Source organism: Scardinius erythrophthalmus, assembly GCF_964197995.2.
Source record: "Scardinius erythrophthalmus genome assembly, chromosome: 6".
NCBI lineage: Eukaryota > Metazoa > Chordata > Actinopteri > Cypriniformes > Leuciscidae > Scardinius > Scardinius erythrophthalmus.
The window spans coordinates 47,565,022-47,583,788 of NC_138226.1; the positions used below are offsets into that span (position 1 = coordinate 47,565,022).

The 18,767-nt window shown below is 38.1% G+C and overlaps 1 protein-coding gene across 1 annotated transcript; it reads right to left on the reverse strand.

Annotated features, from left to right (window-relative positions):
- Positions 1 to 5,642: 5,642 nt before the first annotated feature.
- Positions 5,643 to 18,011, reverse strand: LOC308692751 (galactose-specific lectin nattectin-like). The gene is made up of 5 exons (XM_081369084.1): positions 17,706 to 18,011; positions 17,407 to 17,492; positions 8,471 to 8,593; positions 6,041 to 6,149; positions 5,643 to 5,928 (listed from the first exon to the last, which is right to left on the reverse strand). The coding sequence occupies exons 1-5, from the start codon at positions 17,917 to 17,919 to the stop codon at positions 5,852 to 5,854; spliced, it is 609 nt and encodes a 202-aa protein (XP_081225210.1). The 5' UTR covers positions 17,920 to 18,011; the 3' UTR covers positions 5,643 to 5,851.
- Positions 18,012 to 18,767: the final 756 nt, after the last annotated feature.

Sequence of the window (18,767 nt, forward strand, 5' to 3'; positions counted from 1 at the left end):
GCCTCACTTTCTTCCAGTGCGTACTTGGCTTCCAACACCCTCTATACTTCTGGCCTGGCAAACCATCTGAGGTTCCAGAAGTGAAGGCCACTGGTTTGAAGAGAGCGAGAGGGTGTGGGACTCAGCTCATGTCCATCTGCAGAAAATTCAGGCGGCCACCTGGAGATCTAACGCTCACACATACAAACCAGGGCAGAGTGTCTGGCTCTCCAACTGTGACACCGGCTACAGTTGACCAGTCAAGTTGAGTCCCTGTTTCGTTGGTCACTTTTCACGTTTCACTTCTCAAACCTGAGATGCATTATGTGAATGTTTGGCTATGAGTGCGTAATGGAAAGAGAAATGTAGACAGAGGGCTCAGTTTGACCAGATGAAAGAGTGATGGAGATTCCAATAAAAAGGGATCAGTAATCCATATATATTCTCCATAACATATATTGTAACTGACACCTATGTTTTCAGCAAAAATCGGTGTCAGGATTCTGACACTACCTCCCCTTAATATCCTCCTCAGAGCTAGAAAAAGTCAACACCCACTCCACCCGGGTGAAAGAAACCGCAGATTGGCTTCCGGATCCCGATGGAACCAGCAGATGAGAGCTGAGAAAGGGACGGGTGCGTCTCAAATCCCTCTTGATCCATTTGCTCCCCCCATGATCTGAGCCGCTACGCTGCCTCAGCAGACGCGGGACCTGAACCACAGCGGGTGTGAATCTGGCCCTCCTCGAAGAGCATTAGGCAGGAGCGGAGCATCCTCAGCGGAAGACAGGCCCGGAGTGGGTAATCGGGAGAATCGGGAGAAATCCCGGTGGGCCGCTTCACTTTTGGGCCGGTCGAGGACAATTTATTTTTTTTTATTTTTTTTTCACATTTCAATGTCACGTTAGTTAGGCTACATTACACGTTTCGCATTCTGACACCGCAGCGCGCAGCCTCTGCGTGGGTTGTACCATGTGAGGGAGTTCTCCCCTGCCCTCCTATAGAGTTGGTTGGGTCCATAGCCCGTCTTGGGAGGATGGATGGGAGGAAGAGGCCAGGAGGTATGGAAGCTTGTTTTGCATGTTATAAAGTCAGAATTGCCTGAAATAAAGTTGCAATTGCGTGTTATAAAGTCAGCATTGCAAGATATGGTCAGAATTGCATGATATAAAGTCGCAGTTGCTTCTTATAGTCAGAAATTGCAAGATATAAAGTCAGAACTGCGTGAAATAAAGTTGCAATTGCTTCTTTTAAAGTCAGAATTGCGAGATAGTCAGAATTGTGTGATATAAAGTCGCAATTGCTTCTTATAAAGTCTAAGTGAATTATTATTTAACCTTTACATTATTTGTTGAACCATTACAAACTACACAATAGTAAGAGCTGAACTGTTGCTTAATTTTATCCAATTTGGAAAAAGTGCTAATTTGGAATTCCACCATGGAAAAAGTGGGCCGGTCTTGGGCCTGAAACTCCCGGGCTGAAAAGTGGCCCCACTCCGGCCCTGGCGGAAGACGTTCACAATGAACTCACAGACCCCTCGACAGCATGCTTTGCTCCCAAGCAGACCACACAAAGATCATGGGCCTCATTTATGAAAGAATCAACATGTGACAGAAAACTGGGCGTGCGGCCGTTTCCACGCAAAACTTGGCATTTATCAATAGGCCCATAAACTGCTTATTGGCCTATATATTCCTACAGGATAAACAACACCAAATAGGTTGTTTGCACATGACGTCACGCTGTGGCACGAGATGCAGATGGAGGGCAGGACGCCATTTTCTACATAATAAAGCACTATCACAAACTCAAAATGCCTATGTTTTGCGTCGAATTTGGTTGCTCAAATCAATCAAACCAAGAAACCACAAGGAGCTTTTATCATTTACGTAAATTTTATAATTTTTTAACTATAAAAGTTGTCGCCTTTAATAGTGTTTTGCATCTGCTGATACTGAAAGTTATATGGACAACTGCTTACCTTTTGACTTGGTTAAATATTCACATTCTTCATGGTATCGTTTGCAGTGAAGAGAAGCTATTTTATTATTTAAAATACCTTCTTTTTGTATTATCATCTGTGGGTAATTAAGAGGTAAATGTCTGGAAGGTATTTATTAGTGAATGTGGTGTTTCTCAATGTGGAAAGATTTTATGTAATAATAAATTGCTTTCAATTGTCAGAACTGTCTCAGTCCTCTTTGGGAAGAATGAACCTGTGTTGTCTGAGTATTACTTATCCTGGGGTGAAAGGCAGAGGTGGCGTAGTTGGCTACATTGAACATTTTATTCGAGTTTTATTAATGTGAACTTTCTTGCTGCTTATCTTAGATATTATTTCTCTTTTGGCCCTTACCATTCCTCCACACATGCAAAGCAAAGAAACAGTTTGCCAGTTAGAGTTTGCACATATCAGTCACAGTAATTAAAGTATGTATGAAATCATTTAAACAGAAACAACAAGCATGTTAATGCAATATTTACAGGCTGTGATCGTAACAATTACACTAAATAGAAAATCTGTCAATTTTGTATGTTGATTCAGAGTTGGAGGGCTTCTTGCCCTACTGGATGCAAACTGGAGCTGATGTAATCCCGAGGTAGAAACAGAAAAGCAAATGGAGAATAATTAGCATAACTGCAGCTCATAATATGTCAAGCAAGATAATCATGTACATCTCATCTATCTAAGAGTACAAGGTACAATGAGATGCATTATGTGAATGCTTGGCTATGAGTGTGTCATGGAAAGGGAAATGTAGATAGAGGGCTCAGTTTGACCAGATGAAAGAGTGATGGAGATTCCAATAGAGAAAGAGCGACACGCGTCAAAATCTGAAAACCACGGCCACACCGGGGGGGAAAACAATCCAACCGTCTGCATTGACTTTGTATTGCGTGAAGCTGCCTCCTTTTCATTTCTGACTTGTGCTGCTATGTGACAGGGTGTACAGAAAACAAGTTAAAAACCCAGAAATAAGTTTTTATAAGCTGTCGACCCCAAAAAACAAGCGTTTAAGGAGACAAAAGTGGATACAGGCAATAATACGTGAAGCATCAGCTGAAACGAATGGGTAAATTGTGGGGGTGCAATAAAGTATGCACTAAAAATACACTACGTGTGCAGTAAACATTTTGTTAATGGTAAGTCAAATATCCAAATCTCAATTTATATATTATATTTCTGTAAGCTAAGCTATGTTAGTTCGAACTAAGTTAGTTCTCAGAGTAATGACACGTCTCTGTCTCAATTGTTTGTATCCACTTTTGTCTCCTTAAACATTCATTTTTTGGGGTCGACAGCTTATAACGTATTTCTGGGTTTTTAGCTTGTTTTCTGCACACCCTGTCAGATAACCATGTAACACACAAAGATCATGGGCCTCATTTATGAAAGAATGAACATGCGACAGAAAACTGGGCCCATTTAGCCGATATGTTGTTTATAATTAATATTATGATGAATTTGTGTTTCATTTTATAGTTTAATATACAACTAAAATAAGCTAGGCTATAGTATTTAAAATGTTTGTCTTTTTTTGTTTCATTTACCTGTATTTAGAATACATATAAATGAATATAATTGTTTGCTATTACAAGGTTAATGGGTGTATTTGGAGTAAGATCAATTACATAACAGTAACATAGAGCGCTTACTGAAAGCACAGAACCTGACGATGCTTTCTTCAACGGTACACTATTATGGGGCGGTTTCCCAAACAGAGATTAAGCCTAATCCTAGACTAAAATTGCCCTTTAAACCAGATTAACAGAAATCTGCTTTCTGTTGGCTAATTCTGTGTACCGATTTGACTAATTCTGTGTACCGATTTGACTAATTCTGTGTACCGATTTGACTTTACCACTGAGTGTGAACATTAAAGTTAAAGAAACTAATTATAAACTTTTGTATAAATACTATAGAACTCCAGTGAAGCTTAATAAATTTAACAATACAAAGTCTCCTATGTGTAGAAAATGTGGAACTGAGTTAGGAACATTTATGCATTTATTTTGGTATTGTAAAGCTGTTTTGTCTTTTTGGGAGAAGATTCATAAAGTAATTCAAGATATGTATAATAGTACTTTTGAGTTATGTCCTATGTTATATTTACTGAATTATGATTTGGAAAATAAGTGTCCTTTTATAAGTAAATGTGTGTTTACAATGTTTTCTTATTTTGCTAAAAAATGTATACTTACTGCATGGATTTCCCAATCAGGACCCAGATTTGGTCAATGGGTGGAGCAGATTATAGATTTCTTGCCCATTGAAGAAATTACAAGTAAACAGCATTCAAGACTGCAAGAGTTCCAATCTATATGGGCCTTAGTATTAAATTATATAGAGACTATAACATGATAAACTCAATTGGAATAATAGATAATTCACACTGTGGTAGTGTAGATTTCTCTCTTTTTTTTTTTTTCTTTTTTTTTTCTTTTTTTTTTTGTCGTTGTTGTGTCTGGTAGTATTCTTGATGGGTTTTTTTTTTTTTTTAATTTATTTTTTTTTTTTTAATTTTTTTTTTTTTTTTTTTTATTGTATTGTTTGTGTATTATGTGCTAAATTGTGAATAAAAAAAAAAAAAAAAAAAAAAAGAACATATTACCTTCCTTTCATACTGCAAAAGCTTTTCACTCTTCCTGAATGAATAAAACTGCCTGACCCATAAAAAAAAAAAAGAAAAAAAAAAAAAAAAAGAAATCTGCTTTCTTGGTCAAGGCTTTAAATAGTCCTAGATTTAGTTTAGTCCAGAGTTTAATAAGTATATATATATATATATATATATATATATATATATATATATATATATATATATATATATATATATATATATATACACACTACCGTTCAAAAGTTTGGGGTCAGTAAGAATTTTAATTTTATTTTTTGGGGAAAGAAATAAAATAAATCAATACTTTTATTCATCAAGGATGAGTTAAACTGATCAAAAGTTACAGTAAAGACATTTATAATGTTAGAAAATATTCTATTTTAAATAAATGCTGTTCTTTTGAACTTTTTATTTGTACACAACTGTTTTCATCATTGATAATAATGAATGTTTCTTGAGCATCAAATCATCATATTAGAATGATTTCTGAAGGATCGTGACACTGAAGACTGAAAACAATATTACTGTTTTTTTTTATTGTTTTTTATCAAATAAATGCAGCCTTGGTGAGCAGAAGATACTTCTTTTAAAAACATTAAAAATCTTACTGACCCCAAACTTTTGAACGGTAGTGAGTGTGTGTGTATGTGTATATATATATATATATATATATATATATATATATATATATATATATATGTGTGTGTGTGTGTGTGTGTGTGTGTGTGTGTGTGTGTGTGTGTGTGTGTGTGTGTGTGTGTGTGTGTGTGTGTGTGTCTGTAATTCTTCTCAGTTCCATGCAATTTTAAGCTTTTCTCGGTTCATTCCATGTTTTATAGGCAACCTCTATCATGCTAATTCAGATTAGCACAGTTGGTTTTAAATTAATCTGGTTTATTTTAGTTCAGGACTCCATAGTCCAGGTGTAACTAAGACACGATTAACTATTCTAGATTAAGGCCTACTCCTGGCTTAATTTAAACCCTGTCTGGGAAACCGCCCCAATGTGTTTGAGCCAATACTACAAAACAGAACAAAAAAGCCTTTTTCAATGCTTTTATTGATTGGAGAAATTAAAGTTAAAAAAAGGTTGAAATTAAGATTTACACAATGCTGTATGTTTATATTACACTTAAACTGTCATTAATCAAGTAGTTTCTCTTTTAAAAAATAAAATTTCTGTAGTAAAGATACATTCAGAAAATTATTTAATGCATGTTCAATCAATGAACTTGTGGGCAGAATGACTTTTAGAAAAGACTTCTAGCACAAATATAAGCAAAATGGTGTAGTGGGTCTATGCTCCCGTCATTCCAGCAGTGGTTATCTAGGATAAGATAAACAATAAATACATGATTATTTTTCTGAATCAAAGACACTTTTATTAATGCAATTAACTTTATATTGAATTAGTTTGAAGAGATCTGTTATATTCATACCAAAGTTTATTTCCAGAACGTTCTCATTATTTCCATAATTATTAGGTTGTCCACTGCACCAGTTGTTGTAATCAAAGACAGATCCATCAGTCCACATCCACTGTCCATCCTAAAGAGTGAATGAAGTGGTTAGAAAGTCTTCTGTTCAGAAACTCATTGCAGAAGTTCATCTGTTGTTTACACACTCACTTATTTCACTTGGCTCTCAACGAAGGCGGTCGCATTTTCTTCCTCTCCTCTCCCTTATCTCCCCTGCTTTGCTGCTCTCGTCTCGTCTAGTCTACTTTGAGAGACTCTCTCCGCACTGCTCTCCAAACTAAGAAATTATGAATTTGATCAACTGATCTCTCAACGCAATTGACACCATCTTCTCGACGAGAAGCTTGGGTTCGGGGGAACCGGACTGCCCTGCCGGAACGTTCGCAGCTGGCTACACGATGGACTCGTAGGAGAGGTGGCGGGTCGTGTGTCTGGCGGCTCTTTCTGTGGAGGACATTGAAGATATCTACCTATTCGGAACCATGATAACAGGTTTTCTGCTGTTTGGATTAGGCATTGCCCTGGTTTATAGAGGAATTAAGAAGACGGTGACAGCTGTCCAAAGCCCCACAAGGCTGCCCGTCATGATTGAAGCAGTGGGCAGAGCTGTCAGCACTCAGACTGTGACTATGAACCACAATATGGATAACATCATGGAGAAGCTCACAGCTTTGCAAAGGCAAATGGATCGTTTCGGAGACCCAAATGGACCAGTATAGCCGTGTAAATTGGAATGTGGCTACTCGTCCCAAGACCAAACAACCCCAATCTTATCTGCTTTCGGCCCCCTCTACCAGCACTGGCCTTGGCCGAGGCTGCTGCTGCAACAACAACTCCCCCGGAAGAGCACTGCAGTGAGACGCTCTTGCGTTCCTTCCTGAACTTTTTTCATTTATTTGTGCCCAAATTCATATTGCATCTTACAGGGCTTTTTGAGCCAGATAATGAAAACATGTGAATTACTTTGAATCGGCATAAAAATAAATGCTAGGCAAAGTTAGCTGCTACGCTCGTCATGGTTGCTTATTTTATTATGAAATGTACCAACTAACCCACAAAAAATATGTTGAACGTGCATGAATGATCCAAATCAATGGCACAACCAATAAAAGCTCCAATCTCCTCCTCTGACTTCAAGCTCATGTGATTGCCACTGACTCGCCGTGTGGAACAGTCATGTTGTATAACAAGGGCAGAGGCTCACAACATCCCAAGTGTCCAAAGACAACACATACGCCTGCCCTAAGCTATTTCATGTCACAATCAAGCAGCAACCTTCCTGTCTCTCTCTTGAATCCAACACAGAAGTGACTTAAACTGCAGTTCATCGACAGGCTGCAAAAGAGAATCAATTCCATAAACACCCATGTTAAAATGCCCAGCTTTACAGCAGCAAAAACTTATTTACAGCCTGGTACAAAAAGTGGTTTTGGGCTATAAAGCTAATTTTGCCCTTCATGACAACTGTGGGGGGGGGGGGTGCATTTTTTTATAACTCATCCATTTAAATTATATTAAGCCTTAAAGTTCTGCATAATTAGGGGCGTGGCCACTTGAGTGACAGGTGGATTGCTGCTGATGTCACTACTAGCCGTTTGTCTGCTGTCTGTTAGCATCACGCAGAGGTGGACAGTAACAAAGCTCATTTACTTGAGTACTGTACTTAAGTACACTTTTTGAGTATCTGTACTGTACTTTACTCAAACTTTTTACTTTAACTTCACTACATTTGAAAGAAAAATATCGTACTTTTTACTCAACTACATCCTTGATTCGGTCCTTGAGTATAAAGTAGTAGCGTCAGTCAGGGGATGATTTTGGTTGCAGTGGTTGACGTAAGTACTCAACGTCAACATCCAACGTCAATTTGACGTTGGGTTTGGTCTTCTAAATGTGAATTTTGTCATTGTTTTAGACCACACTAGCTTATAGATAACAGTAAGGCTAACATATTCATACTAAAAGCCAAAAAACTTTAAATAGGGCACTATCTGAGGGAACAGCCATTTGGGTGTCCGAAACCACTGTGGACGTTATTGAGTGACTTATTCAATCTCACATTCGATCCCACTACTGGAACTGTGCTCTAGAAATAAATCTGATATTGATATTAGGGCAGGCATAAGGTACCTGTAATGCATTGACATTTACTTTTTTACTTTTGATAGTAGTTTTAAAACTTATTAAAATTTCTGTACTTTTACTAAGTAAAAATCGCTCTTTACAACTTTTACTTGTAATGGAGTAATTGTTTACAATATTTTTGTAAACACCCATATTTTTTTACAGTCTATGGTCACAATATGTAAAGTAACTTTACCAAAATGTAAACGCAACTTTTAGAAAATGTAAAAATAATTAAACGTTTTTTTCATCTACATAACCACTTACTTTTACAGCATCATGACCACCAATCCAAGTTCGTGTCGTACCAGGCACCATGTTCAGCAGAAGATCGTTTTCAGCTTTACTGTGCACTGATGCGAGATTTCCACCAAAAGTTTGACAGTGCTTCTGAAAAGGCAGATTATCTTTAAATTAATCATTAATCAAAACTATTTGTTTTAGTATTTTATAACTTTAATAATGGTAAATTAAGTATTCCTCAGCATTACAGATGTGGGTAACACTTTATAATAACGTTCAGTTGTAAGTCATTTATAAGTGGTTAGTTAATGATGAACTAATTATTTATTAAACATGAATATGCCGTTCATAAATGTTTAATAAATGATGTTACATTTTTTTGTATGTTTTGCTCACATCAGGTGCACAGCGGTTAAAGACTCCATGTGTGTCAGAGAAGACAGCTGTCTATACCCTCACCAGTCAGCACTTACACTGCAGTGCACACTACACACTACACTACATTACACACTACAGAAGACAGCTGTCTATACCCTCACCAGTCAGCACTTACACTGCAGTGCACACTACACACTACACTACATTACACACTACAGAAGACAGCTGTCTATACCCTCACCAGTCAGCACTTACACTGCAGTACACACTACACTAAACTACACTACACACTACACTACACACTACACTACATTACACACTACAGAAGACAGCTGTCTATACCCTCACCAGTCAGCACTTACACTGCAGTACACACTACACTAAACTACACTACACACTACACTACACACTACACTACATTACACACTACAGAAGACAGCTGTCTATACCCTCACCAGTCAGCACTTACACTGCAGTACACACTACACTAAACTACACTACACACTACACTACACACTACACTACATTACACACTACAGAAGACAGCTGTCTATACCCTCACCAGTCAGCACTTACACTGCAGTACACACTACACTAAACTACACTACACACTACACTACATTACACACTACAGAAGACAGCTGTCTATACCCTCACCAGTCAGCACTTACACTGCAGTACACACTACACTACACTAAACACTACACTACACACTACACTACACACTACACTACATTACACACTACAGAAGACAGCTGTCTATACCCTCACCAGTCAGCACTTACACTGCAGTACACACTACACTACACTAAACTACACTACACACTACAGAAGACAGGTGTCTATACCCTCACCAGTCAGCACTTACACTGCAGTACACACTACACTAAACTACACTACACACTACACTACACACTACACTACATTACACACTACAGAAGACAGCTGTCTATACCCTCACCAGTCAGCACTTACACTGCAGTACACACTACACTACACTAAACTACACTACACACTACACTACACACTACACTACACACTACACTACATTACACACTACAGAAGACAGCTGTCTATACCCTCACCAGTCAGCACTTACACTGCAGTACACACTACACTACACTAAACTACACTACACACTACAGAAGACAGGTGTCTATACCCTCACCAGTCAGCACTTACACTGCAGTGCACACTACACACTACACTACATTACACACTACAGAAGACAGCTGTCTATACCCTCACCAGTCAGCACTTACACTGCAGTACACACTACACTACACTACACTACACACTACACTACACTACACACTACACTACACTACACTACACACTACACTACACTACACACTACACTACACTACACTACACTACACACTACACTACACTACACACTACAGAGGACAGCTGTCTATACCCTCACCAGTCAGCACTTACACTGCAGTACACACTACACTACACACTACACTACACTACACTACACACTACACTACACACTACACTACACTACACTACACACTACAGAGGACAGCTGTCTATACCCTCACCAGTCAGCACTTACACTGCAGTACACACTACAATACACACTACACTACACTACACTACACACTACACTACACTACACTACACACTACACTACACTACACACTACAGAAGACAGCTGTCTATACCCTCACCAGTCAGCACTTACACTGCAGTACACACTACACTACACTACACTACACACTACACTACACACTACAGAAAATCACCAGTCAGCACTTACACTACACTACACTACACACTACACTACAGAAGACAGCTGTCTATACCCTCACCAGTCAGCATTTACACTGCAGTGCACTACACTATACACTACACACTACAGAAGACAGCTGTCTATACCCTCACCAGTCAGCACTTACACTGCAGTACACACTACACTATACACTACACACTACACTACACACTACAGAAGACAGCTGTCTGTACCCTCACCAGTCAGCACTTACACTGCAGTACACACTACACACACACTACACTACACACTACAGAAAACAGCTGTCTATACCCTCACCAGTCAGCACTTACACTGCAGTACACACTACACACTACACTACACACTACACTACATTACACTACACACTACAGAAGATCACCAGTCAGCAATTACACTACACTACACTACACACTACACTACACTACACACTACACTACACTACACTACACACTACACTACAGAAGACAGCTGTCTATACCTCACCAGTCAGCACTTACACTGCAGTGCACACTACACACTACACTACACACTACACTACATTACACTACACACTACAGAAGATCACCAGTCAGCAATTACACTACACTACACTACACACTACACTACACTACACACTACACTACACTACACTACACACTACAGAAGACAGCTGTCTATACCCTCACCAGTCAGCACTTACACTGCAGTGCACTACACACTACACTACACTACACACTACACTACACACTACAGAAGACAGCTGTCTATACCCTCACCAGTCAGCACTTACACTGCAGTGCACACTACACTCTACACTACACACTACACTACACACTACACACTACACTACACACTACACTACACTACACTACACACTACAGAAGACAGCTGTCTATACCCTCACCAGTCAGCACTTACACTGCAGTACACACTACACTACACACTACACTACACACTACACTACACACTACAGAAGACAGCTGTCTATACCCTCACCAGTCAGCACTTACACTGCAGTACACACTACACTACACACACACTACACTACATTACACTACACTACACTACAGAAGACAGCTGTCTATACCCTCACCAGTCAACACTTACACTGCAGTACACACTACACTACACACTACATTACACACTACAGAAGACAGCTGTCTATACACTCACCAGTCAGCACTTACACTGCAATACACACTACACTATACACTACACTACACTACACTACACACTACAGAAGACAGCTGTCTATACCCTCACCAGTCAGCACTTACACTGCAGTACACACTACACCAGTGGTTCTCAAACTCCAGTCCTCGGGACCCACTGCTCTGCACATTTTGTATGTCTCCCTTATTTAACACACCTGAACCAGATCATCAGCTCGTTAGGAGAGACTCCATGAACTGATTTGAGTGTGTCAGATAAGAGAGACATACAAAATGTGCAGAGCAGTGGGTCCTGAGGACTGGAGTTGAGAACCACTGGACTACACTACACACTACACTACACTACACTACACTACACACTACAGAAGACAGCTGTCTATACCCTCACCAGTCAGCACTTACACTACACTACACACTACACTACACTACACTACACTACACACTACAGAAGACAGCTGTCTATACCCTCACCCGTCAGCACTTACACTGCAGTACACACTACACTATACACTACACACTACAGAAGACAGCTGTCTATACCCTCACCAGTCAGCACTTACACTGCAGTACACACTACACTACACTACACTACACTACACTACACTCTACACTACACTACACTACACTACACACTACAGAAGACAGCTGTCTATACCCTCACCAGTCAGCACTTACACTGCAGTACACACTACACTATACACTACACACTACACTACACACTACACTACACACTACAGAAGACAGCTGTCTATACCCTCACCAGTCAGCACTTACACTGCAGTACACACTACACTATACACTACACACTACACTACACACTACACTACACTACACACTACAGAAGACAGCTGTCTATACCCTCACCAGTCAGCACTTACACTGCAGTACACACTACACTATACACTACACACTACACTACACACTACACTACACTACACACTACACTACACTACACACTACAGAAGACAGCTGTCTATACCCTCACCAGTCAGCACTTACACTGCAGTACACACTACACTATACACTACACACTACACTACACACTACACTACACTACACACTACAGAAGACAGCTGTCTATACCCTCACCAGTCAGCACTTACACTGCAGTACACACAGGGGCGGCCTTAAGCATCTGGGGGCCCGTTTCAATAACTAATATGGGGCCCTGTCCACATAAAATGTAAACATGAGCAGAAAAAGCAATGATTCTTGTTGGTTTGCATCATATTATTTTATTGCGCGCACTTTCAGCTTCATGAACAGGCACCACTGGCATATGTAGGCCTACGTTTCATTTCCTATTCAAATTATTTCCCTGCTAAAAAAAAAAAAACGTTTTAACTAGGGCTGTCAATCGATTAAATTTTTTAATCGCGATTAATCGCATGATTGTCATGAGTTAACTTGCGATTAATCGCATTTAATCGCACATTTTTTTATTTGTTCTAAATGTACCTTAAATTAATACTTTTCAAGTTTGTAATACTCTAATCAACGTGAGCATGGATAAATATAGATGCTTTATGCAAATGTATGTTTATTATTGAAACCATAGTCAATATAGAGCATGAAGACGAGACATGTTTCAAAGGTCATAGATGTTTTTTTCAAAGAACTTGTTCATGTCTATTAGACACATGTAGAAAGAACAAAGAAATACCAGGTTACCATTACTTCTCTTTCTTTGCACTGAGCAATTTACTAACACAAACATGTTTAGATTTTTGCATGACAGGGCAGCTCTTCTGAAAATGCTAAATGTAAATTTATTATTTATTATTACATTGTAGTTTGTCTCTCTCTGTGCCCATTTTGATGAAGCTAAATTCTCAATAAAACTGTTTTCATTGGTATATTTTACTGTTTCTGTTGTCAAACAACGGAATGAATTTGAAATGGTGACTGAAACGCGACCCATTAAAACATAACCAGCTCTCCCTTCCAAGATGTTAAGTTAATCTGCACAAAAATTCTGATAATCGAGCCGTCGTCTGATGAAATCAAATACACATAAGATAAAGACAATATCCGTGCTCTGATTTCGGCTATACTTGTAAAATTAGAGAAGCAACATAATATCTGTGCTTAACTGAATTAAAGCGCTGCTCCTCCGCGCGAGACGCAGAGAGAGAGATAGAGAGAGAGAGAGAGAGAGAGAGGCGCGCGCGCGTGCTGAGAGAGTAGTACCGGCGGTACCGGTAACGTTAGATTCTCAGAAACTAAATAAGGTTTGGGCGCTTTGTTGAAGGGAAACAATCGCTAAAGGGGTCTGCAATGTCGCTAAGTTGGCAACACTGTGTATCTCCATTTCTCCAACTAGGGGTTGGGCCACGGGTCAAACAGAAAATACGCGCTGCGTTAATCCCGCGTTAAAAAAAATTAGTGCCGTTAATATGATTTTGCGTTAACGCGTTATTAACGCGCTAACTTTGACAGCCCTAGTTTTAACCTTACGGGAAAAAGGCAAAGTATAAACACAAACTACAGGTATTTATTTACTTCAGATCACTGTTCGCGGGGGCGGTACACATCGCCATGGTAACCGCGGCGGCGGCGTGACTCAAGTTCGACCAATCAGAGACGTCAGTGTTTTGCTTAGAATTATGGGTAGTGTATTATTTCTCCAGAAGATCGCAAATAACAAGGTTGATTTTTATACTTTGTGGCTTTTATAGGAGCAGAAACTTTCGTTTCACAACCTCGTAGCTCGTGGTCAATCTAACTTGGATGGTTTAGGGGTCTCCAACCTTTTTTAGCTACTTTTTAAAAATGAAAGTGGCCGAGAGCTATGTGCAATAATTAAATATCTTAAATAATGTCTCATAACACTCATATATACAACTATGCTAACTGTTTTAGACCTAAACGTGTTATTGTAGGCCTATACTGTATATGTCACCCTTAATTGACATATAAAAAAAATATTATACTGTAAAAACACAATTATTGTTGATTTTATAGTGCATCATAACTAGAGATGAAATGGTATGAAAATGTAATTTCATGATTATAGTGACCAAAATGAGCATGTTTATCACATAATCCTGTTCAAAAAGTACTAATACTACACAATAAAATCAATTCACCAAGTTTTATGTCGAAAACCAGCAAATAACAAATAAACTTACCATCAATATGCACTTTTTGTTTACATAAACATTAAAATAGTAACATTAAAAATGATGGCCAAATTTGAAAGGAGTGTCTTGCAACATGTTATATACTAACATGTAGGGGAGAGCGGGGCACAAAGTAACGCTTTTTGACATTCTCAGTTTGTGTAAATCTACTTAATGTTCAGAGTATTTATTTTTTCCCACATTAATTTCCCACGTCTAGTACAATTATGTGTTTTTGTTTTATTAATACAGTATATACTTTTTTCTTGATTTACCCCGAAAGAATGGAAGTGAAATGTGACAACATGCCCCATAGGTGGGGTACATTGTAACATGTGTGGGGCACATTGTAACATAACATATGACAGCTTAAAATGTTATCTGATCTAATAAAAAAAACATACTAAAAAAACTAAAATATTTTCTAAATAAAATACAATTAAAAAACTTTTTCATATAAAATAATGGCAATTTTTAATATTTAAATATAAACTAATTTTTTAGTTTTGACTACGAACACATGAAAACACAGCTATACAACATATTTAAAAACAAATAAATAATTAGTAATTTATGAACATTGACTCTCAGTCTTTATTCACATTGTTCTCACGTTTTCTCAATAAAGTTAATAAAAGTATAGAATATAATAGCATATTTCTAATAGGGGCACATTGTAACACAGTGTTACAACATGCCCCGCCTGCACAACTGGGGTTTAAACCCTGCTAGTGTCTTCTGCTAGTTAGAGAAGCATTTACTAACTATCTCAACTGTTAAATAACATCTTGGAGATTAAAATAATATTAGATTTGTCTTATTTTAAATAAACACAAAAAATAGAGATGAAAAATTAACTTAAGTAAGAAATTTACTTTTGCTATGGTTTAATAAATATCTATGGATATCTTCCAAAAAAATAAAAATTTTGGCGGATTTTTTTTTCTATATAGTGTTGATATGGCAACTAGTAAATACACAAAGTTTCGTCATCCAAGCATGTGCGGAAGTATTTAAAACAAGCGTGTTACAACTAACCCCGTGTTACGTTGTGCCCCGCGCTCCCCTACAAGTTCAAATAAAGTTTTGACAAAAAGATAAACCTCGCATATTTAAGCCTTTAAATCATTTTTATAAAAAGAATGATTCAAAAAAAGACAAAATACTGACATTTACAATGCACATTAGCTTATCTTTTATTATTAATAGTAAAATTCGGTCCGATTTTCCCGTGGCGTCTGTCGTTGCTATATGTACCATGCGCTCTCCACAACGACAGAGAAGTTTTAATAGCTTAATTTGATTTCCACCATCGAAAAAAAAAATTATTTACGAAGAAGAAAAAACACCCGTAGTTTGGGTGCACCCCCATCCTTCATGTTGACTCGTTGCGCCTGGAAAAAAATGAGCGCGTCGCTTCAATTATTTGAAATAATGAACTTGAGCGCGCAAAAGACGCGATATGTGAACTTGGTGAGCTACCTCCAATCAGGCCACGAGCTACTCTCGCGAGCGATGTGTTGGAAACCACTTTAGACATTATGTCTGAAAATAAATATCCTAGGGAGAAAATGAATGGGATTTTCCTGTTCTGTTGGGGGCCCCCTTGGAGGGCGGGGCCTGTTTCAATTGAAACGGGTGAAACATAGGTAAGGCCGCCTCTGAGTACACACTACACTACACTACACTACACACTACACTACACTACACTACACTACACTACACTACACTAGTGTTCAACACGTTATAGATGTGTAAATGCATGAATAAATCATTTACAACACTTTCTGCATCGCCTAATCTAAAGTGTACACTATTCATCACTTGTAAATGTGTTACACATCATTCGTGGAGCTTTCTGACCTGTTACAAATGATCTGTACGTGTATTCAAGGCATTTACAACACTTTCTGCACCCTCTAATTGCTACATACATACAAAAAAAATGTAATATATAAACACAGATTACATATATATCTACTATTTATCTTTATATTTTACTATTTACTATCTTTCTAACTAATCTATCTTTCTAACTAATCTTTCTTTCTTTCAAACTAATCTATCCTTCTTTCACATTACATCTCTGTATGTGCAGTTCAATACAAAAAAATTTTAAATTCTACAATCATTTAATTGAACTTATGAGCAAGTTATTGCACCAGAATGTGGTGTGTTGTGAGTGGCTCATTGTTGTGAGTGTATTTAAAGATGAAATAATACACAAAGATTAGGAAATCCAAACATTTCATAAAAACCCTGGAATAAGTAATAAATCATGAGCCAAGAGGGTGTAAATGTAGTTACTGATGCAAGTTTGGGCATTTCTCATAAGATTTGCAGATTTGTGTTGCTTATTTAAGATATACCACTTATTATTTAAAGCTCATTTCAATAAACAACATAAATGAATATTTAATTGATGATCAGATTCTTCAAGTCAGATCAGATTCACTATCAAGAACTTCAGAAAATGTCATTTAAAGAGCAAATTTGTGCATAAACATATGTTGCATAACTATAATAGTGCTGTCAGGAGCACATTACCTCTGCTGACAACCAGTCAAGTTGTGTTTCGAAGAATTTGACACATTTCAGTCCAAATGCAGACCATCCAGGGGGGCAGCCATTAGCTGTAATATTCAAGAAACAGTGAGAGTATTTACATACACAATCACTGATTATGCTTAATAACCCAACAACATGTCATGTAAACACTTTAAATAGGGTTATTATTGGGTAAATATCATAAACTGTTTAAGTTTCTCAAGAACATAACATCTTGGAAGAATATAAAATGTATTCTCTGCTCTCCATGTAATAACAATAATTATTTCAATAGTAACCTGCTGCATCCCCCTGAGAGAATGCCATGAACAGAAGCAGAAGTGTCAGCTTTTCCATGGTAAACCTGGCAATGAATTGTCGTGGCAAATTCAAAGTCTTTTTGGTTCGGGTCTCAAAGGAAGCTCTCAGTGTCGAAGTTCCAGGTCTCAGAAGAAATAACTTTATTGAACAATCAACAAAGTGATATGCCAGCCGTTCATCTGAAGTTACCATTGCCAGACTTCATGTCTTATACCTTTTTCTTATTGCTAGGTACCCAATGGGCATTTTCTTTTTTTGCCCCTCCTCGTGATATCACCACCGTTAAAAACATCTCTTTCGGGGCTTTTTGTCTATTGGTGGAACATCTTAAACATATTATATAACATGTTTTTCAGTACCTTCCAGTGCTTCCCTCTCCCTGCACCCCTCCTTCATGCAAATAGAAAAACACCCACAAATTAAGAAAACATCTCTATCAGTTTCACAACACATGTGTGCTCCAAATACTCACAACACAACCAAATACAGAAACACACTGCAAAGGTTCACAACTCTGCAATGACGTGCAGCCTCTGTACCCTTTCATATAGGCTGATTTATTTAGAGGTTTTTATTCTCTGTCTGGGAAGTGGGGCAGACAAACATTTATTGCTGCGGTCCCTTCGATGGGTTGAAGGCCATGTTGGAATGCTGAATAACCGTACCTTTATCTGTCATGTTTGGGGATTGAGAGCTGAGATTGGGTAACTGTGCTGCAGTTGTACTTTCGCTAAAGTATGTTTTGTTTGTTTGTTTTATTTTATTGCGGGTTGTATTGATGTGTATTAACGTGCATGTTTTCTTTATTGTTAAAGGGGCAGACCACTGTTTCTTGTATATTTAAGTTCCCTTTTAGTTGGTCACTTTGGACGTTACGTGCACAAACAATAAAAGCTTCAATCTCCTTTCTCTGCCACTGACTCGCCGTGTGGAACAGTCATGTTGTATAACAAGGGCAGAGGCTCACAACATCCCAAGTGTCCAAAGACAACACATACACCTGCCCATGTCACAATATGAAAAGTAACTTAACAAAAATG